We start from the raw sequence: 22,238 nt of genomic DNA on the forward strand, positions 1-22,238 counted from the left end.
CATTATGCTTTATATGAATAGTGTAAATAGCCGATCTATTGGCGCGGTTTGAGCTTGTAGATCTGCTATTTCCACATTTTTTTTTAAATGTTAGAGAAAAAATCTATATGGAAATGATTATGACTATTATGCAAAATATAATTGTGATTATCTCAAATAATTGCGATTAGGTGATTAGGTAATAAGTGTGAAAGGCCTATTAAACATAACTCCATACTCACCTTGTGATGTTATATTTCCTATACCAGTTTAGAATCCTGAATATTGTATTGCCGTCATGGTAACAATGTTGAAAATCTGTGGTCCACACAACCTTGACATTCATAAAGAAATTGATGCTGGAACGTGGATGTCTACTCTGCTTCTGTTATACCTCTTTATCACAATTGTCATCCTTATTGGTTTGATTGATTGAAGACTATATTAGAAGGTTGCATAGGAAAAGGTACAGTTTCAATACGGTACAGTTTGCTCGGCACGGCTTATTTACAAAATGTTTGATCAGATTAGTAGCCTGATGTTAGACTGTGCACACAAAAGTGATGGAAAGTACCTGCGTACATTTACTTTATGCAAGTAGAATTTTGAGGTATGTTTTCTTTTCTTGAGCATTTCCAATTATCAATGCTTCCACTACATCTCAGAGGCACATTTTACTCCAGTACAGTTATTTGGAAACTTTAGCTACTAGTTACTTTGTAGATCTTGATCATTATTACAAAACACTACTGCACAAGTTAACATATGCGTTGTGAGCTTGTAGATCTGCCATTTTCAAACTTGGAAAATGGGACATTTGGCATAACAAATGAGTCATTTTACTTTTAGTAGCCTACTTAAAAGTATATTTTGATGCCAATACTTTTGTACTTTCACTCAACTTGAAACTTTGGACTAAGGGTGCCCTCACACCAAAATACCTATGAGAGTCGAATCCGCGTTCTGCCAATGCATTTCAATGAGAGTGAAGCGGTTTCATGCCAGCAGAGGATTTCTGCAAAAAACGCTCCCTTATCATTGAAATGCATTGGCGGAACGCGGATTCCACTCTCATAGGTATTTTGGTGGTTGGGAGTACTTTTCCCACCACTGACAGCATTAATGTAATGAGTCCATAGACAGTGGGTTAGAGAGATCAGGGTATTTTTCTTTATTTGGCCTTATCCAGCTCTTGAGATACAAATACGTTTTCTGTCTCTCTCACTCACACATCAATGCCACTCAGACAAGTAGCTTGTAAACAAAACAAAGATATATACAACTGGACAGAAAGCAAGGACATTGAAGCAAACAGTCAGTTTGTGTCATTTTAAAAAGCACAAAAACAGATTTTAAATTTCAAGCAAACTTCAAGGAAACACATTATAATGTATAAGGGATTAAGAAATGATGCACTTGAGTCCTTAATGGAGAGGAAACCTTTAGAGAAATATAACAATCATCTGGCTGCTTTTGAGTTTTATCAAAACTAGTACAACTGCAAAAATACAATATAGTTGACCAATCATATTGGGCTTTTATAAATTCTAATATTTAGATAAAATACACATCTGTTCTAGGGCCTGAATTAACAATATTGATTCTTAATCAATATATAAAAGTTTAGTTAGATCTCTTGCAGTATAAAGTAATTAGTGCATGAATGCATTCTCCCCTTGGAAAATATATAATATCCCTTAAAATGCTGTTGGCATCTTCAAAGAAGGACACAAGAAATCTGTCTTACAAAAGTGATAGAATCCAATACTACAGGAACCCCCAACATGTTTAAGTGCAAACATTCCACCACAACATCTGCATTTACAAAACGACACTATCAAAACACTATACATCATTTATAAACATGGATTTAGATTTCTTCCCGTAAGGCTAGAGTTCCACAAATAGCCAACACCGACATGGGACAACCACCTCCCAAACAGAGGAGAGGAGAATGACATAAGGAAATACAGGTGTTTACATCAAAACTCAATTTATGCTGGATACAGTACATACTGTAAAACAAAAAATACCGGCAGACATGTCCGTTTGCCCTTTTACAAAAATAGAAATAATTCTTAGACTTCTATTGAAAGTTACAGGAAAATAAATGTGGATTAAAGAAACCAACTAGATAAACAATATACATGTACAGTATGCTTTTTTTCAAACAGATTTGTTATCACACCAACATTTACATTTAAGCAGGTTCAAAGAGAATAGGATATAGAGGTGGTGGTCCATATCTCTGCTATGTACATGTACTGTTGATATATTTTGTGAGTCAATATGACCTGAAACTTACTATGTGCATAAGTATTTAAGTACTTTTGGTGTCTTTTGATTGGTACAGTAGGGCTGGCCCCAAATATGGCTTAATATTTTGTAACGCATTGATCAATTTAGTTGTACGATAAATGGCAAAAATTGTATAAGCTCGCAACATTGCTACTTGTTGCGAGCTTGTACATTTTAGAAAGTATTAAAATAAAAAATATAAACGTTTGAAAATGTTTCCCATAAAAGGGACGTCAAGAACAAGATTAAGGTGATTAATCTGCTGCCGGTTGCTTTATTTCAGCTCCTTGGTTTTACGCAGACAAGGTGCCAGTGCAGCTTCACGTTTAGAGATGGGTGACTGGCTGTTGAGATGTGACTCACCATAAAGTGCTAGCTCCTGCAGTGAAACCAATCATGCCACAAAGAGCCTTTTTTGATTTATCGGCCAATTCATATTGAACAAATATTCGGATGCTTGCTAGGTAAATGCATAGAATATCCAAAACTTGAAAAGGGTATTGGGGACAGCCCTACTAGATTCCCTCAATAAAACTAACGTGAAGGGAAAACCCTAACCCAGATAACCAGTAATATACATCTGATATGAACAGTACTGTACAAAAACAAGTGCGCACACAAAAAACTATCTTAACCCAGAATAGAACTCTGGTTTGGTCAAAGCAAAGATATGTCATAGAAAACACTCACTGAATTCACACCAACAGTGGCAGTGATTTCCCTTGCGCCGTTCTATCGCTTAACACATTTAAACCGGGTATGCATTATTGCGTATTATTATTTTATGCTTTAACTATTGAAAAATAGCTCACAGCGCGAGCTGCAAGCTTGAAGATCTGCTATTTTTGAAAAATCGTGAACATTTAGGGATGCCCCGATCGCGTTTCGGCAATGCATTAAGGAAAAAGAAAAGAAAAATGCTTTTATGTTGTCCTTTAAGGTTGTTTTTTAAATTTAAATAACAGTATCCATTCTATCCAAGCTTCTTTTTTCACTTAGTGCAGCATTGTATCAAAACAAATAAAAAATAAAGCTCATCAGCTTATATATTTTTTAATATATAAAGACAAGGTGTTTCCCGATATTTTTCTCCCGATTCCGATCTTTTGAAATCGGCCCCGATCTCCCGATATCCCAATCTCCCGATCCCAATCTGGGCATCCCTTTTGACCTGTGTCTTTTGAATCCTAAGGTTTTTTGAAAAACCTGTTTCTATGTCAGTGGTTCTCACGGACCACCATCTCAAAATATTTAGTTCCCGGGGCCACCCAGAAGCAAAATTTGAGTTACAAACGTTCGCTTTAAAAATACATATATTCAAAGATTTGCACACATTTTCACTACTTTTAAAAAAATAGCAGATCTACAAGCTTGCAGCGCGGCACTCAATGCCGAGCTGTGAGCTTGTATATCTGCAGTTTTTCAATAGTTAAAGCATTCAATAATTATAGGCCTAAATGGCTTGTGAGTTGTGGTCCAGCGAGAACTCTACATATATTATATATATAAAATGATACATTTTAGGTGAGAAAAAGACCATGCAGTTACTGTATCTTGATTAATTTCTACAACTGCTAGTTTAAACTTTTGTTATCAACATTAGGTACTTCCATACAGTAGTAGCCTATATTCTTGTCCATCTCAAGTGCTGTCGAGTGTGTACATTTAGTCCACACCCACTTCAGAGCACAGCACACTAGCTGTGTTCTATCTTGCCAGACAGGGGCAGCGGAAAGGTTTAGTTTAGCTTTTACCAAACTCTTCCGCTCCTCATCATAGACATTGCATTGCACCTCACCGGTTTGTCAGAATGCAGCAGAGAAATACTGCTGCTGGTGTGAATTCAGCATTAGGCGTTCACATAAACAGGAGCCCTAGACCAGCGGTTCCCAAACTTTTCAGGTCGAGACCCAAAAAGACGCTTCCCGCCGCGTTGTGCACTTGTAGATTGTCTAGTTTCACTCATTCTTAATTATTTCTATTATTTTTTATAGAATTTTAGATTTGTTTGTTGTTTTTTTAAATGTATATATATCGTAATTGCCGGAATAAGCCGTGGCTTTTTTTCCCCATGTTTTAAACCCTGCGGCTTATAAAAGGGTGCAGCTTATATATAGATTTTTACAGCTAACGGACAGTTAGTTTGTTTTACAATGGTCTTTAAGGTTAACAAGGATTTATGTATAGATTTTTACAGCTAACGGCCACAAGGGGCGCTCTAGCGGGAAGCAGGAAGGACACCTGCGGCTTATAGTCAGGTGCGGCTTATATATGTAAACATTTGTTTTTGTTCTAAATTTAGCTGGTGCGGCTTATATTCAGGTGCGGCTTATAGTCCAGCAATTACGGTATATAAAATGGGTCCCGACTCACTGTTTGGGAAACAGCGTCCTAGACTATACATTGTGGTTATTAAACTGTAATCATTTCAATTACTGAACTGGCAACTATCAACAACAGTCAGACTTGAACTTGGGCTAGGCTGAGGTAAGGCACCGCTTCAGCGTGACTTGATTGTAGGATTAACAAGACAGATTCATACTTGGTTGTGCACCGGTGTCGTGCACTGAAAATAGCTTATCTACATGCTCACAACGCATTGTGAGCATGCAGATTGTGAACTGGCGCAATGGAGTATAAATTAAGCATAGATTGTAGGGGGTTGGATCTATTAGTCAGTACAAATTAGTCCCTCCCCGCGCAAGATTCACTGGTTGTCCATCCCTGGGTTAGAGAGCAACGCTTGGGTAAATGAACACTGTGACACTGTAATCATTCAATTCCCCAAGTGTCACGTGTAAACATTATAAAAACAGTATTAAATCCTATGTCGAAGCTCTCAAGAGCAACAGAGAGCGTCTACCTATGGCTTCAAGTTCATTATAAGTGTGGGTGGGTGTCAACTCTTTCATATTCTATACCTTCACAAGGTTTGTATGGCGAAGGAAGGTGCTAAACTGCTCCATGACAGTTCAACACAGTCCTCAATTAGGGTTCAAGGTCCAAGGTTTCAACAAATGGCTGAGGCCAGGCTAGGTATAATTGGGTTTAAGGTAGGAGTTATGGCTTTGCCGACTGTGGTTTGTGCCCTGAGCGGCTCAGGTGGCCCACCTTGGCTTTCAGGGCAAATGTACTGTACATACATAATTGAGCTGGGGTACATTTACAAAGAGGCAGCCTAAAGAAGGAGGTAATTGTGGATAGGTTCAGTTGCTATATGGCCAATGCTGCAGTAGGACAGTTAAGGTTCTGGTGGTTATGGCTATAGTCAACTCGTTAGCTTAAAGAAAACAATAGTGCAATGCACTCAGGTAGGCGAGATTGGACATCTATCTTTAGGTAGGGAGCAGCATTAGGGTAATAAAGCATCATGTGGACATCAAATTTGCAATATAATAATAGTATTATATGACTATTTCCAGGGTTGTCTGGGTGTTGTTGAAGTAATACACTCACCGCAGAAGCCCGGGTTTGTTTTGTGGTAGAGGTGCCTTCAGCTTGACAAATAATTGTCAGTGTTCGTGGTTGGGAAGCTGCACTTGCGACTCCAACTGGCTCAAACTCCTCACTGTCAGTGAAAATACACAGCTAGTGACTCCATGTGTAATGGAGGAGGCATGTGCTTGTCTACTCTCTCCCCAGGCCAACAGTGGGGGTTGGCAGCAACAGGGACCACATGAAACATGGGGTGACTTGGCAATGACTGAGTACCAGGTTAATGCACTGCCCTTCAAAGGGAGCAAAAGTTAAGGATGGGTGGCTGTTTAAAATATTTAAAAGCACACAAAGCGAACGCAAACAACATAAATTAACAACAAATTGGTCATAACCAATGGGGGGAAAATATACAGATTCAGACATCTGCAATATTGTTGGTCTACCCTACCCTTAATTTATGCATACTTCTGGCTACTCTGTGTCCAATCGTTCTGCATGCAGCCAGCTAGTTGCCATGGAAATCCCTTTTTTCCTAATAGACATGGGCAAGGATCCCATAAGTCCAGAGAAAAAGTATACAACGATATGTAAGGAATTATGTGTGCATTCATTTGTAAATGTTCAGAATGTGCGTCCTCAATGCACAAACGTTTGTCCCTCAGAATGGCATGAATGCTGATCACTGAGAATATAACCCCAGTCCATCAGCCTGGGTTGCTTACATCTTTGCTCCAGACCTCTGCATACCACGTGTGACTGTAGTGTGAATTCTATGGCAGTAAATCATTTGGAACATACAATGACAAGCTCCAGGGTGAGGGCCTGTCGTGGGGGGTGGGGTTGGCGTGGCAGTGACACCCCAGGCCCAATGACAGGTCGGTGCCCTGATATCTGGGAGATGAGGAGCTGATGATGGAGGTCTGGCTGACTGGTTCCTGGGGCCATGTCAGATGCGAAGCACAGGGCTGTTAGTCCTATGTCTTCTGGCAGTGGGGATCTGGTGAGATGGGGCCAGGCGTATTGATCCCTTCTAGACTGTGCACTGGGATATGGAAATGAGGCGTGAGCACCGACGGGAACTGGAATGTAGCAGAACAAAGTGTGTTATGACAGGTTAAGAAAGGTTCAAGCCTAGGCTGAATGAAAAGAGTACAGTTAAATAAATAGGGATGGACCATATGAACATTTCATATTACGGTTATTGTGACAAAAGAAATCGCAATTTACGATATTATCGCGTTAATCAAAATCCATTATCCTGGGGCGGAACATTTGCTTGTTTTTTATCATGATAAACGATAATATCGCGTATCGTCCCATCCCTACAAAGAAAAGAAGACCCATGAGTCTCATGGAGATACGCTACCATGTTTGCTCACCTGGAAAAGGTGCGCTCCCTGGCGACGTGTCGCCGGGCTGAGTGGAGCCACCGGACTGAGCGTGCTCCAGAAGTGGATGTTGGACAGCAGAGGACTGGGAGTCAGCAACAGGGTGGGAGTCTGAGGAAAAGACATGAACTGAGAGAAGAACAGACAGATCTGAACAGGCAGAAAGCTAGGCTGTCCTAGCGGTTCAGACCAATGAGGCTGTAGATGTATGAGACCCACAATGATATGTACTCAGTGTGGGGTTTTGAAACCGCCCCATGATGCGAACCATGTTGCACATGACCCTTTTGCTCTCTGATCGTTTCTGCAATCATCTACTGTATTGTAATTAAACTGAGGATGCCCCAGGTGTATTAAGGGTCACTGTGCTGTCTGGGTATAATATAAAAATCACACCCGTGTGAAGTGGAGCTGTGTGTGTGTGTGTGTGTGTGTGTGTGTGTGTGTGTGTGTGTGTGTGTGTGTGTAGATCATGTGTACCGATTTTTGTGACATTTGAAGAAAATATGTAGGAAAAGGAGCAAAAAGTGTGTTTTGGAGTAAATTCAAGATGGCGGAAAATCTATCCTGGCGCAAATGGGCGTGGCCTATATGGGGAGATGCGTCTTGACCCAAGGAATCCAGGGAAAAAAGAATTTTAATTTTCCGATCCACGGTTCAAGAGTTACGGGGCAAAACGTAAAGTGGGCCGTTATAGCGCCACCATGAGGCCGAGTGATGTAATTATTTTTCGATTCATTCTTAAAATCATTATGAATCTCCTCTCCGAGGTTTGAAACTGTAGCTCCTATGGTTTACGAGAGAAAAATACTTGAAAGTGATTTCTTGCATTGTCCCATTATAAGTCAATGGGGACAATTAAGCGTCGTTTTTTGCCGATTACGTCGGCATGGTAAGGCGGATCGGAACGAAAGGTAATAGAACACCATTCCCGGCCGAGCCGCACATTTTGATGTATATATTGCACGAGTGGCGTAAATGGTGCGGCACTAGTTACGCGCCGAAGTCAGGCTACATACAGAGTACAGACACACAGACAGACACACACACAGACCCACACAGCCACGTATAGGGAGCCTGTGTTTCACACAGCTCCAAAAAGACTGGAGAATGGATGAGCGTGGACACGACGCGTCCCCTCAGTGCCGTTGCTAGGTATAAGCGGTAGGCCTATAAGCGACCCACAATCTCATGGGGGGCGCCGACGACAGTTAAATAAGCCACCCAAACCGACCCAAAACCGACTAAAAACACCCCAAAACCGGGAGTGGAGAGAGGCGCATTCGAGAGAGCTGGAAGAGAGCGCTGATTAGGCTGGCAACGCGGGTCTGCATCCTGGCCTGTTTACTGTTCAGCTTGTTGGTTACTTACTTTGTGATTTCTTTTTTTTACTTCCTCCTACGAAATGGATACCAGAGAAAAAGTCGAAACATTTCTCCCTCTACTGCCCCCACGGTTGACAAAAGTTCGCCACGGGTAGTTCATGTGTACGTAAGTTTTTATCAATTTAACAATTACGTACGGACCTACTTAGCAACCGGATTAAATCACTCTCCCCCTCCGTTTCTTGTGTATTCCTGCGGTCCTTATGTACTACTATGCATGGTACTCAACATAATGGCCTATTTAGACACAAGGTGGCAATGGTCTTGAATGCAGAGCAAAAATGTATTGAGGGGGAGGGGGGTTAAAATCTGAACATGGGTGCTGAGTTGAATTTGGGATATATTTGCAGGCACTTTGGCTTTTCGCACTCCACCTAATAAAGCAATGCGCCAAACCACACCTAATTTTAAGACCAACACATCCATGGGGGCACAGATGAGCAAACGCATAAATCAAAAACAAGGAGCTTGTTTTGGCTATAGCCAAAACAAGCAATGACATTGCTTGGAAACAAGCAATGACATTGTACTGCATTCTGTGCTGGGTGCAAGATAGGGTCACTCTACATAGTCTACATAGTTTAGTAACTGCAATTAGCTTTACAACTGACTGTTGGAGTTGGGATGTTTGCCAGTCAGGCCTGGAGTGACTTTACATTTTTAATTTACAGTAATGTATTGCATGCCAAACTGTTTTGCTGTTAATGTTTGCTGTTAACAGTTTTGTATTTGAGAAAATGCTGAACAGATGGAAGAATTGCTGAATCCATATTTTACGCTTAATTTTATGCATATAAAAAAACATTTAAAATAATTATTTTATGCATTGTCATGCTCTATCCAGACAGCTACAGTGAGAGAAACAAGGAGAGAGAGATGGGGAAGGACCAGCCTCGGGTTGGATCTGGGCAGCTGCGCAAGGAACATTAAGTCTTAATGGTATGCACTTTAACAGGTGATCCACTGGGACATTGAGCTTTAAGCTCTAGCCTGGACTGGTTTTACCGATTGACTGATTAGATTGACTGGCAAATATTCAAGATGAAATTACTTAAATAATTGATCAGATCAGGAATCCAGCCACAGGATAGAGAACGTGTTCCTTGGTTAAAACAAGCCAAGACCAGCAGCAGTCTGAGGCTTGGTCTCATGACCACGGAGACAGCAAGACACAGAGCTGACCTCCTGGTGATGCATAATAAAGGCATTGTCTGCACCAGCTGATCTAATATAGCCTTTCCAGCCATAACGGAGTGCACAGTCATGTGGTCTACAAACAACAATTAAAACAACCCAGAGAGGCCCAGAGGCCAGAGATTACTGCTTCATCACTGCCCCCTGGTGTATGGACTGAAAATGTGTGCTGCCCTTTTACATCAAAATGTTTACCTTTTCCAATAGCATTAGCCAAGCAACATTTTAAAAATCACACCCAATGTGAAGTGAGCGGTGGTCGTGCTTGCATAACGTCTTCAACTGGTAATTGGTGATGTAATACAGGCTACACACACACATTGCTATGGCAAAATGCTGAAGAAAAAGACTAGGATATAGGTCTAGGATGTAATTGGTGATGTAATATGGCTACACACACACATATTGCTATGGCAAAACGCTGAGGAAAACACAATGCTATGGCAAAACACTGAGGAAAAGTGGCTACAGACACACGCATAGCCACTCTATGGAGCGGTTTACCGCCGCTAAAAAAATACTAGAGGTATAAGCCGCTACGTGGCTCTCACATCTTGAGTTTGCAGTCCTCACAACCACGTCACACATTTTAACTTTCATTTATTGCCTGCAAATTGTGCATGTCAAATAATACGTCACAATATGTAAATCATGCATCAAAAAACATTGAGAATCACATTATTATTGTATGGTTTTTGCTATATAACATAACAAACACTGTTCTTCACACAAACACTGAATATATCTCACCCTCACTCCAAACACCTCCTCTTCCATCCTACACTGTACCACACTTAACTTTCATAAACCCTGACTTAGACAGTGTTCAAGTTGCTTGATTTAATAGTTTTGTAAAATGTAGGGCATGCTGATATGCCCATATATGGAGATCTTGAGAGAGTAAACAAAAAGGACCTGTTTATCTGTTAGTCCTTGTCTCTTTTACAGTATGTCCCATTATATTGAGATCCTGGATGTCATCAGTATACCGTTTGCCCATTTATGGGCATGCCCCCTTTTGTGCCTATGGGTGCGTTCAGAAATGCACACCGGGTGTGTGGTCAGTGTAGTGAGTGCAGTGGGCGGTGACGTTGTAGAGTGCACTCAGTGTGGCTTATTTATGAAGGACCCGTTAAGGGGCAGCTGTGCACTCTTTCTGAAAAGCAGCAGTTGCCAACGTTGCTATTGAAAGGTAATTTATTTCATAACATTGGGCTACCTGCTGTTAGTTAACACGTTGATGCGTGTGTAACAATAAAGCCCAAAGGACCAATCAAACTGCAAATGGTGCACTTTTCTATAATTTCCTCATTGTTCACCGCAGGGAAGCGCTCGAGACACCACCATGAACATAAACCAATCAAAACTCAGCATTGACGCACCACACTGTCAAACACCAACTTCTGAGTAGGCTCGGTCAGTGCACTCAATTATCACACCGGGGGCGCACTGGATTTTCGAACGACAACGCACAAAGTGCACCAAATAAACAACCGACAAGAGGGCACACCAGTGCGCTGAGTGTGCATTTTCGAACGCACCCTTTATATGGAGCAGAGTGATTTCTTTACGCCGGATGCCATGATAACAAATTATCTCATATATGAGATTGGAGATATGGAGATCGCTGTGATGCAACGGGAACCATTTGGTGCCACTTTTATGCCCATATATGGAGATCCCTGATGTCAATGTCAATCAATATAAAGCCCATATTTGTGAATGCCAATATATCATCACTGTGATGTCAGGGGAACCAAATCCCTTTTATTGCCATATATAGTAGGGTCTCAAACCAAGGTTCTGTGACCATCCTCTGGCAAGGATGTTTTGATGATTGATTTGACCTCTATGGACCCTTTATAAAAGATTTAGCTCCCAGGTCCCTCGCAAAAATCCCAGGCTTTTTTGCTAGAAGCCGCTAGAGCTGGTGTCCCATTAACTTTACATTACAGGGAAAAAAAGCAAAAAATGTATCTGCTTTAAGTAACATATGAGAGGTCAAACTAGGGGTTTCTCATGATTCTGAAACCATTAGAAGCATCTGTTTTGCACAAAAAACATTCCTTGGGCTAAAAAACGTCCCACAAGACTATGATTTAGTGATGAAAAGTGATGAGTCATCACTTTTCACACTTCTGTGGGGGCCGTTTTAGCCCAATGAATGTTTTTTATGCAAAACAAATGTTTGCAATGGATTTAGAATCATGAAAACCCCCTAGTTTTACCCCTCATATGTTACTTAAAGCAGATACATTTTTTGCTTTTTTTCCCTGTAATGTAAAGTTAATGGGACACCAACTCTAGCGGCTTCTAGCAAAAAAGCCTGGGATTTTTGCGAGGGACCTGGGAGCTAAATCTTTTATAAAGGGTCCATAGAGGTCAAATCAATCATCAAAACATCCTTGCCAGAGGATGGTCACAGAACCTTGGTTTGAGACCCTACTAATATGGAGATCCCTGTGATGCCAGGGGAACCAAATCCCTTTGGCCAGATGGCCAAGACATGGCACGACCGAGGCCCGATTGTCGCCCTGAGGCGGCTTACTGGTAATATAGGATATAACAACTCTAACCTGTAGCATTGCTGGTGTGAGGGAGGCCGTTGGCAACGAGGGACTGCAGATGTTCATGGGTGAGAAGTCAGAGGTGACCAGCAGGGTTGGAGTGCTCAGCTCCAACACTTTGGGTGGCCTACGGGTCTTGCTTGAGCTTTGAGTGCTGATTGTGGTGATGGTGCTGACTGGAGACATACTGGTCTCAGATTCCATAACCCCAGCTGCATTACCTCTTGCAGACATAGAGCTGATAGATTCTTCCACCTAAGACAGACACAACAGGTGAAATATAGAGGTGCACTTCTATTGACCATTACATCGAACATACTAAACGCATCAAGCTTTCTAGCATGGCTGGGAAAGTAAATGAGTAAACGTGTTAATTAAGCATAACTTCGTAAACACAGGTTCAACTCGACTGCACTCTGTCGAGCCGTCTGTGCGTATGTATGTGGGTATCAGGTCACACTTGTTGGTTGGTGATGACGTCACCCAGAACGCACCTAGAATCGTGTGGTTGCCTACTGTATAGCAACCACAAGATATGGCCACATACATACCCACCCACAGACAGCTATCGAGTCAGCCGTTGGAATGGGCAACTAGCGTCTGTTTTCAAAGTCACACAATGAATCCACAAGGAGGTTGGTAAACAAACATAAGTGATATTATGACAGATCCACCATCAGTAAACTTCTGAGATCTCGACTTCTCAGTGGAGTGATAGTAAAGTATAGTATAATGGCCTAGGCTTTTTTGTTTTCCATTAGGCAGGAAATAAAGACATGATAGTGTTTTGGTGATCTTTTCATAGAAATATTTAAATTTTCAATTTAATTTAATACACCAGGGTACAGATTCAAGGGACTAATGAGAGAAATAGCTCAAGAGGTGAAAAAGGTGTCTTTGAGTTGGTTTGACTACATTAAACAAACAGTGAGCTGTAATAATTTGGCCATGCTTTAAAGAGTTGCATTGACTAGCCTTTGTTTCCAGTGACTGGGAGTCCGCGGGCTGAGACGTGATGGACTCAATGTCGCTGTCAATCACCAGCTCCTGGGACGAGTCAGGCACTCTGCTCGGGGAGGGGCTGGGTGAGGTTAGCTCTGATAGGCTGAATCGTGGCTCTGAAGGACGGACGTTCTCGAAAGGGTAGAAGGGATGCGGCGAGAGTGAGTGTCCAGTCATGTCGTCAGCCCGCGAGGGCAGAGCGAGAGAATACAGATGCGGATTAGACGTCAGGGTCATGTTGTCTATGGTGACCTGAGGAGGGACGTGTGGCGTTGCCTTGGGCGGAGTCGTGCCGAACCTAATGACGGACGGCGACGTGGTGGGCTGCTGCGGTTGCAGAGGCGGTGGCTGTGGTTGTGGCTCCTGGGAGATGCTTCTCCCCACCCTCCGGTCTGCCATCTTCTCCGCCGGGTTCTCCATCTTGATGGACTTGAAGAGCTGCCGTCCATTTTGCAGTGAAGTGAGGGTAAAGGAGGTGTACAGCCCAGAGTGGATGTAGTCGTTCCTGTTGGACGGTTTGAAGCCCTGCCCCAAAGTGCTGCCCCCTGCTTGATTGCCCCTGTCCCCAGACTCCACTTCTGCTGTGGCACTGTCTGCCCTCTCCGAGAGCAGCGGGGTGCCTCCCCCGACCACATCTCCTCCCTCTGTCCGAGTAGCAGCGTCCCCTTTAATGATATCCGGGTAGGAAACAAAGCGATACACGAACTTCTGACCGTTCACTTTCTTGATGATATTCTAATGGAAGAAAGGAGAAGGATTACAATTAAAATACTGGCATGTGAAGATGTACTTCCAATTGGGCCAAAGATATCCATCATCATAACTATCTTTATGTAATTCGGTCACTCACACACTTGTTACTATTTGCGATGAATTGAATGTCAAGGACTTCCAACGTAAACAAAGCCGTAAAAGGTCTTATTTGAGATGTTCCTTTTTGGGCAGGATGTTTAACCGGCCTGTGCTGCACTGCATGTTCGTGTTGTCTGTAATTGTCATGCTACTCATGTTTGTCTAAGTAAATGATTCAATCAATCACATAAAACACAAGAGTTAACATACATTACATCCTTATTAAACTGCGACTCACTTGTTGGGCCTCTAGCAAAAAGTTAGCAGAGGCAAAAGCCTATGTATGTCTATGTGTGCGTGTGAGTATATGTGTGAGAGACAGGGAGAGAGAGAGAGAGAGAGTAAAAATAGAAGACCACAGAAAATCATTCTTGCATGGAACAGCTCCATCCTTCCTGCCTGTACCAAACTAACAGCCAATCATGTTGCAAAGCTGCCCAGCCCAGAACACCCACAGGGTCAGGCTGTATTTAAGCCAAACCACAAGCAACAGGGGAGACAAACACAGACAGGGCACAAAGGACCTCAGAGGCACAGCCCTGTCATGTCTCTGCTTGCCTCACTACAGTCCAGACAGCAACAGACACTCAACAGGTCCCACTTATGTTTTAGATGGTGTAAGATTTCGTATATCACAATAAAGGGCAGTTTTCAAAAATGATTATCCCAGAATTTTGAGATATCTGAAGGTTTTATTTGATCTAGAACAGGGGTGGGCAACTTTGATGATGGAGAGGGCCACTATATTTCCACATTCACTCCAGAGGGCCACAATGCATATACAGTAAAAATTGCAAAAATAGCTTATCTACAAGCTCAAAACGCATCACAGTGCGACACGTTTTGAGCTTGTAGATCGGCTATTAAAAATGCTGAATTATTTTTAGCTACTGTATTTATTTAATTTAATTTCAAATGCATGTGTACGTTTTATGTTAACTTTCTGGATTTAAATAGAAATACATTGGACCAAAAAATATAGTGCTGCCAGGTCATTAAGCTACGAATACAGACAAGAGTCATGTTTACATGTTTGGAATTATAACAGCTGAAATCAATACTATATTAGTATTCCGATATTAACCTGTGGGCTGCATTAAGTGAAGGTGGGGGCTGCCTGTTGACCATGTATGATCTATTCTAGAACAACCCTATGTAGTGTAAAAAGCCCTATTTGAGATCGGTGCTGAGGCCAATCACAGCATCTGTTCAGGAACATGGAGTGTGCAGGGTAACAAATAAGTGCGGATTTTGTGCTCCAAATCTTTTCAAATAATAATTGTCTTTTTCCTTTATATGGAATTGAAAAGGTGGTCATATGATTCATTAATGTATTTGTTGACATTATGCAAAGTATGCCTATGTTTATTATGTGAGGCAGTTGTTCTATTTATTTATTTATTAGACAGGGACAGTGTACATCAAACCGTAATGAAAGATGTAAAACATGCCAGAGTTAGCTTTTTATCTCCAGTCCCTGGTCAAAAGAATGTTAAAATAAACTATCTAATCTACCAGCTACATTTATGCTTGGGAGTGATGACAAGTTTTGTGGTCAGCCAAAATAGAATGGTGCTTTGGGAATCAAAGCTAGGGATCGAGCGATTATCGAAACGGGCGATAATCGAAGTCGATATTCATAACATTTATTAATATCGCAAAATATCGATATCGGAAAGAAAAGTAGATTTTTTTTCCAATATATATTCTTTTTATTATTTCTTTATTTTTTGCATCTTGGTTACTGATTTTTGCAGCGGAATACGTTTTTAACGCCATTCTAGTATGTGGCGACTAGATGTGAGCCTCTAGACATTTAGGATGGGAAAAATATATAAATTAATTAACCACTATTTCAAATTGGGGGATACATTTTTTTCTTTATTTATTTTTTTTACTTAAAATGCATATCGGTTCATAATATCGGTTGTCGGCCTCTTTGATCACGACTTATCGAAATCGAACATGAAAATCCCACATCGGTCGACCCCTAAATCAAACACCATTAGCTTGAATTTGTTTGAATTTAATGAAAGATGTTCTCCGACATGAAACTTGCAACAATTTGTGGTGGGAGATTCTGCAAAGCGCTAGTAATTCCTGCAGTTCACTCCAATGTACAACATGGTGATTTGCAAGGTGGGATATTTAAGATATAGGTTATTCAAATGTATCATGCAGCCCTAGTAAACAGCAGAAGTAGGCCTAGTTGGGGGATTTAACAGCACCAGGTTATTCCTCCAAACCTTGGTCCTTGTGACATTCTGACAGCTGTTACTGTTCCAGATATGGTGAAGGTACAGAACCTTTCAACCGTTTTTTTTTTTAATGATTAGCCTACTGCCGCACAACAAGCAGGAGAATTGAGTGTTAGTGGTCATATATGTTATGTTTACATATTAGGTACTGTAGACAGCCACCGAAAGACAGAATATATCAAATAAATTTTTCTAGGCAGGGACTGGTGAAGATGATTCTAAAATGTTGTCCTAAATTTGTGAACAACTGTGCGTTGTTCTCAGCGATTTTTCACCTCAGTGAGGAGAAAATGCCAATGGTCAATGCACTGACCACTGGCATATGCAGGGATTAACAAAGCAGATGCCCCCCACATACAATGTGTCGGCCACCTGGAGCACCTTGCCCCCTTAGAAAAGAAAATAGGATTTGTAAAAATGGCAGTAGTCATTATTTCAATTTGGTAATGTAATGTCCCAGTGCTGAGTGATAATGACCTTGTCATAGTAGTATCTGAGAGCCCTGCTGAGCTTGTCATAGTTCATGTTGGGCTTGTTCTTCCTGGCACCCCACAGCCTGGCCACCTCCTCTGCCTGGAGCAGCTTGAACTCCCCTTCCTCATTGGTCCAACAGATCAGTTGCTCATTAGTGGAATCCAATAGGAGCTGGAGAAGGAACTGCCACAAGGTGACAGAGCTGTCCATGTCTTTCACTGTGGAAAGGAGACAGAGATTGGACTTCATCAAGCTAAAGGGAGTATACAGTTGAGGTATTATTAATCTACAGCTGCAATTCAATAATGACAAAATGCCAATATATTTGCTTTGACTATGGATCAGGATATTAATTGCAATGCCAGACTAGCCTATGCTCATTTGCGTATTTTGAAACACAAGACAACACCAGAAAGCCATATTCACACAAACATCGATAACACTTTTAACTGCTTATTGTGACCAACTTCTCATTCATAACACTAGAAAATGACATAGGAGATTAGAAATGACGTGATTGGGTGCTGCAGACAACAAGTAGGGCTGAACTACTCAATGAGCAAACAGCAAGGTCAGGCATTCACAGAACATGCTCCTCGAGTACCAACAGGGCTGTGACTGTGACAGCAGACAAAGAACAACAATATAACATTAGTTATATGACGTTCTTTGAGGGTAAAGAACGTTCCACGTTCACGTGGATTTTACAGCATCAGATTATGTTTTATCCTACTGAGTGTGGTCCAGGGACCCTCATGGTTCCAATTGACCACTTAGGCTTAGAAGGTGTGTAACTCTGAGAGTGTACAAATGGAACGTTCCATTTGTACACTAAAGGGTTATGGGGTCCTTGAAACAAAAGGTTTGAAAACCACTGTGCTACATGAAATGGAACAGAGCATTCTTCATTAGTATCATTGGTAACATCTTTGAAGGAAGTAAGGAACTAACTAAGGAAGTGAGAAGAGACCCAACTTCTCTCCAATATGGCTGCTGTGCATATATTAGTAGCTGCTTCCCTTCCCGTCTTACTTGGCTGTTTTATGTTTCAGAGGTTGTATTTATATGTTATCCTGTGTTATCCAGGTTTGGCTTTGAAAAAAAGGAAAGGCTTGCTGTGGACAGCTTCATCTAGCCGTACACAGAGAACACAATAGAAGGGACTCAAGGGAGGGATCCTGCATTACAATAACGAAGGTCATGTAAGTAAGGGGATGTACTGTATACTCAGAATTCATCCAAAGCACTTTACACAGTCAGCGAAACTAGCTAACATTTTAGACTTTGGTCTTCTCCAAGCTAGAAGAGCTGTGGCATTATGCTGGAAAAGTGTTGAAGCCCCAACATTGAGGATGTGGCATCGGGAACTCCATGTTCCTCGGGCTGGAGAGGTTGACATAAGGTTTGGGGTAGACAGGGTGATTTTGAACAGCTGTGGGAGATGTATGTATATGAATGCCATGGAAATAACTACCTAATGTAATAACAATATATGGTTAAAGAAAATCTTTGTAAACAATGTATGGGAACTATGTATTATTATCAATATTACTACTTTAAATATGCATGTGCAGGTGGTATGTGTGTGAATGTGAGTGAATGTCTTTATGTCTCTATGTATTGTATGTTAAAAAAATGTAAGTAAGGGGGAGGAGGTGGGTCAAATGTATAACCACAAACTGAGCACAGATTCACATTAAATAGGACAACAGCATAACTTTGTTACAAGTGCAGAATCTAAAATATTAAGTCAGCTTACTGGAACATTTTAAAGCAACAGAATACCTAGGGGAAAAACTTCCAGTGAAATTCTCCCAGCGGAAGTAGCACCGTTCTATGCCGTATCAGCCTATGGTCGTAAGTTCGTAACCAGGCTTTTCTCTATCGCAGATGAGTAAGCCTGGATATGCGAGGCTACACACACGGTGGTCTGCAGTTGCCAGGTATATAATGAATTAATTCGGTAGCTTGTGCCATTTTAATTTTTCAGTGTTTTTACCAGATTTGTTAGGCTGGACTCACACATATGCGTGAAACATCTTCTCCGTATCGTCTGAGAATGGCCACTGGGGGCGCCGTACTAATGCATTGTCAATGGAAGGTTGTTTGGTTTTTTGTCGTTGCCGTGTCTCTAGCTCAACCACAGCCTGTCTTTTGGCCAAGAGACACGGCAACGACAAAACACCAAACAACCTTCCATTGACAATGCATTAGTACGGCGTTCCCAGTGGCCATTCTCAGACGATACGGAGAAGATGTTTCACGCAAATGTCTGTACGGCGCCTTAGACTCTCCTCCGCGTCATCAGTGCCCACACCGGCACACCCTAGGAGGGGTTGGCGAAAGGGCCTTTCTGTGTGGAGTTTGCATGTTCTCCCTGTGTCCCCTAGGGTAGGTAACCTCACAAAAAACATGCAGCAATCCTGCCTACCAGCCAGGGTGTGTGTGTGCGCGCTATGGTAGAGTGAGTGAGGCTGTAAGCTGCTTATGGGGAGAGTAAATCTGTCCTGACTCATCCAGTCCAGCTGGGTTGTTGACACACCCCCCACACAGACAATCTGCCTGTTCTGACAGTTCAAAATGGGGTGATATTTGGGTAAAAATGGAACAGTCCTGCTGTAAATGCATGCGATGAAGGTTGAGAATGAGATATCCGATTATGAAACGTCAACCATTAACTCATTACAGTTTGGCAATGTGATGGACAGCGTTTGCCCAATAATAAGCAGCATCACATTTAAAAGACATTTCAACAAGCATTTTGCTAGTTCAGATTTAAGGCCCATTCCCACTGGGCCAGATAAACAGATAAAAAAAATATCTTTCTCCATTCAAGTGGATGGTAATATACAGATACAAAATATCGGTCACAGATATATATTTTTTATCAGTATCTTACCATCCACTTGAATGTAAAAATATCTGTCACATATACATATATATATATATATATATATATATATATATATATATATATATATATCAGTATCTTACCATCCACTTGAATGGAATAAGATAGATATTTTTGTATCTGTTTATCTGGCCCAGTGGGAATGGGCCTTTAGTCTGGCTTGAAGCTTCCACTTATAAACCATACATTACAATGTTACGCTCAGTGCCGCCCATTATCGTTATCGCGGTATGACCATGAGCAATATCAGTACCACAACAGGCAAAGATATATGCTGCCATTTATTGTTTAATAATGCTTTAATAGTTTTCATTTTGCTATACTTGTAAATAATATCAAATAACAAGTGACTGATATTGACTTGTTTTTATGCTGTTTTTTAACAATGCTTAGTTCTCACTGTTGCAATATATAAAATGAAATGTAAATGTGTGCGGGCGGCAATATCGAATATCGTGTCGAATGTCGATACGAAATATTTGGCATAAATGCCGAGCTATGAGAATGTTGTCCATATAGTGCAGTCCTAACGCCGACAGCAACCACTTGTTGGATAAGCAAAAGCCATGCACAGTTTTAGACAGTACACACACACTGACACTTACACACTGCAGGTTTCGTTACTTTCACTTCACTTTCGCTACTGACATCAATCACAACGTGCGCAATAAATAAGTCAAGCTGCTGACGAGTGAAAGTGACAAGAGGTAGAAGTTAGCAATATGTTAGCTTTGCCTGCTAACGTTACCTTGCTGCTAGTAGAGCCCGCTGGCGTTCGAAGTCGTCCTGCCGCGTCGGAACAAAACCCAAACATGGTTTAATGCCGTCCACTGGAAGCCCCGCAGCTCGGTACACAACGAGCAGACAAGCGGGCCGCCAACGCCGTGCACATTCCTCTATGGAAGAGACATTAAAGTGGCTTGCAGCTCTCTGACGGTAGCTCTGACAGGAAATTTAGTCGGCACTGAGACTGAGATCACTTCCTCTCTTGTTTACTGTTCTGCCTCTGTGCCGTGGTGGTGATGGTTGTTGTTATTGTTGGCATGTTGCTGTGTGAATTGTATTCACAATCACATTCACCATAAACCTCCGATGATGTTATCCTATATGCATACTATCGTGTTCTATCCGTCTGTCTTTCAATGTTATATGAGATACTTTAAGTGATTCCTGTGTAAAATAAGCCGAAACGCTTACTAGGATCTCCTTTTAGTTGACCTTATACCAGTGATTTTTATGTCATGAAACTGTAGCGGTGCAAACTTCTAATCAATCAATCAATCAATCAATCAATCAGTGTTATTATTATTATTATTGTAATGCTGTTATTGTAATGTTGTTATTATTATCATTACCGGTATGCATAAATTGTAGATTTGTTGTTGTAGTGTTAAAACAATGCTTAATTGACCATTCACAAACTTTAAGTAAATAGGCCTACAATCATAATAATCATTCATAACTAGTCAAACAGTTTTGGTCTACTGTAGTGTAAACTCAGCATCATAAAGCCGATGACATGAAAAAATGGAAAACAGGCCTATATTACTGTTATGCAAATTGGATACGTTTTGCCTTCATGTTTTTTTTCCTCATTCGTGAAATACCCACAGTGACCACCAAGTGGCAGTCAAATACCTTACAGGTGAATAAACAAAACGAAAATAAAAAACAATAATGCAGAAATAAATGTTTTGTCAATAATATTGTTTTGCAAGAAAATGGGTTAATGGTGTGCCTCATAGAGAGCAATATTGCCATTAATATAGCCTTGTGTAAATTATTACACAAGTACAAGTACAAAGACATGTCCATGTCTGACCATGTGCTTCTCCTGAAATGATAATTTGCTTATATGCACTCTACAAAGACTACACACTCTTTTATTATTAGAGTAGGTTTACTGTTATTTTTAGATTCGCTGTGGCTGGCCATGTATCCACTAAGATTTATCCAAATAGAATTGGGAATATTTAGCACTTAATATACTGTAGTTACAGAAGATAGGGCATCTATTTATAGATAGTTGTTGGCTATCTGACTCACTGCAGTGGAAGGTGCCTCCAATATGGATTTTCAGTCTCAATATCAGTTTCAGCTTTACTGTTTAATAGCAATACAATACTCATCCATGTACAGGAAAGACTGCAATCTTATATGGAGATATACTTAGGCCTATTTAAAGCTTGTCTACACATTGCATGTCTCCTGATAACTTGAAGAAAACGTGTTGTTTGTATTGTTTCTTCTTTTGTCTACTCAGCAAGTTAAAACACATTTCAAACTGTATGGACAGTTTTAACTATTAAAAGTAATCCATAATTGTATTAAACATATAGGCTCACCTTTATATGTGGTTCCTTACTTCAAGTATGAAACTAGTCGTAAGGGTACAGTAGAGTCACACCTAACTTTAATTAAATGTGCATGGCCGTCTTTTGGCATTGGTATTCACTTTTTGTTTTGGCTTTGCATGACCTTCCACAACCAAA

The 22,238-nt window shown here is 41.1% G+C and overlaps 1 protein-coding gene across 2 annotated transcripts; it reads right to left on the reverse strand.

Annotated features, from left to right (window-relative positions):
- Positions 1 to 1,269: 1,269 nt before the first annotated feature.
- On the reverse strand, positions 1,270 to 20,660 carry elk4 (ETS transcription factor ELK4). Of its 2 annotated transcripts, none has more exons than XM_080727865.1 (6): positions 20,495 to 20,660; positions 16,839 to 17,053; positions 13,225 to 13,986; positions 12,259 to 12,504; positions 7,095 to 7,214; positions 1,270 to 6,794 (listed from the first exon to the last, which is right to left on the reverse strand). In XM_080727865.1, the coding sequence occupies exons 2-6, from the start codon at positions 17,043 to 17,045 to the stop codon at positions 6,690 to 6,692; spliced, it is 1,440 nt and encodes a 479-aa protein (XP_080583991.1). In that variant the 5' UTR covers positions 17,046 to 17,053; positions 20,495 to 20,660; the 3' UTR covers positions 1,270 to 6,689. The 2 variants fall into 2 exon arrangements, with proteins under 2 accessions (XP_080583991.1, XP_080583990.1); XM_080727864.1 differs by having other exon boundaries at positions 7,095 to 7,232.
- Positions 20,661 to 22,238: the final 1,578 nt, after the last annotated feature.

This window comes from Nannobrachium achirus (genome assembly GCF_963921795.1).
Source record: "Nannobrachium achirus genome assembly, chromosome: 6".
In the NCBI taxonomy this organism is placed as follows: Eukaryota; Metazoa; Chordata; class Actinopteri; order Myctophiformes; family Myctophidae; genus Nannobrachium; species Nannobrachium achirus.

Excerpts from the sequence above, each read along its gene's own strand:
- elk4 (XM_080727864.1), bottom strand. The coding sequence starts at position 17,045 with ATGGACAGCTCTGTCACCTTGTGGCAGTTCCTTCTCCAGCTCCTATTG. Across the intron at positions 13,987-16,838 it reads TCAGATACTACTATGACAAG|AATATCATCAAGAAAGTGAA; the intron begins GTCATTATCACT and ends TTCTTCCATTAG. Across the intron at positions 7,233-12,258 it reads TCACACCAGCAATGCTACAG|TTCATGTCTTTTCCTCAGAC; the intron begins GTTAGAGTTGTT and ends TTCTTCTCTCAG.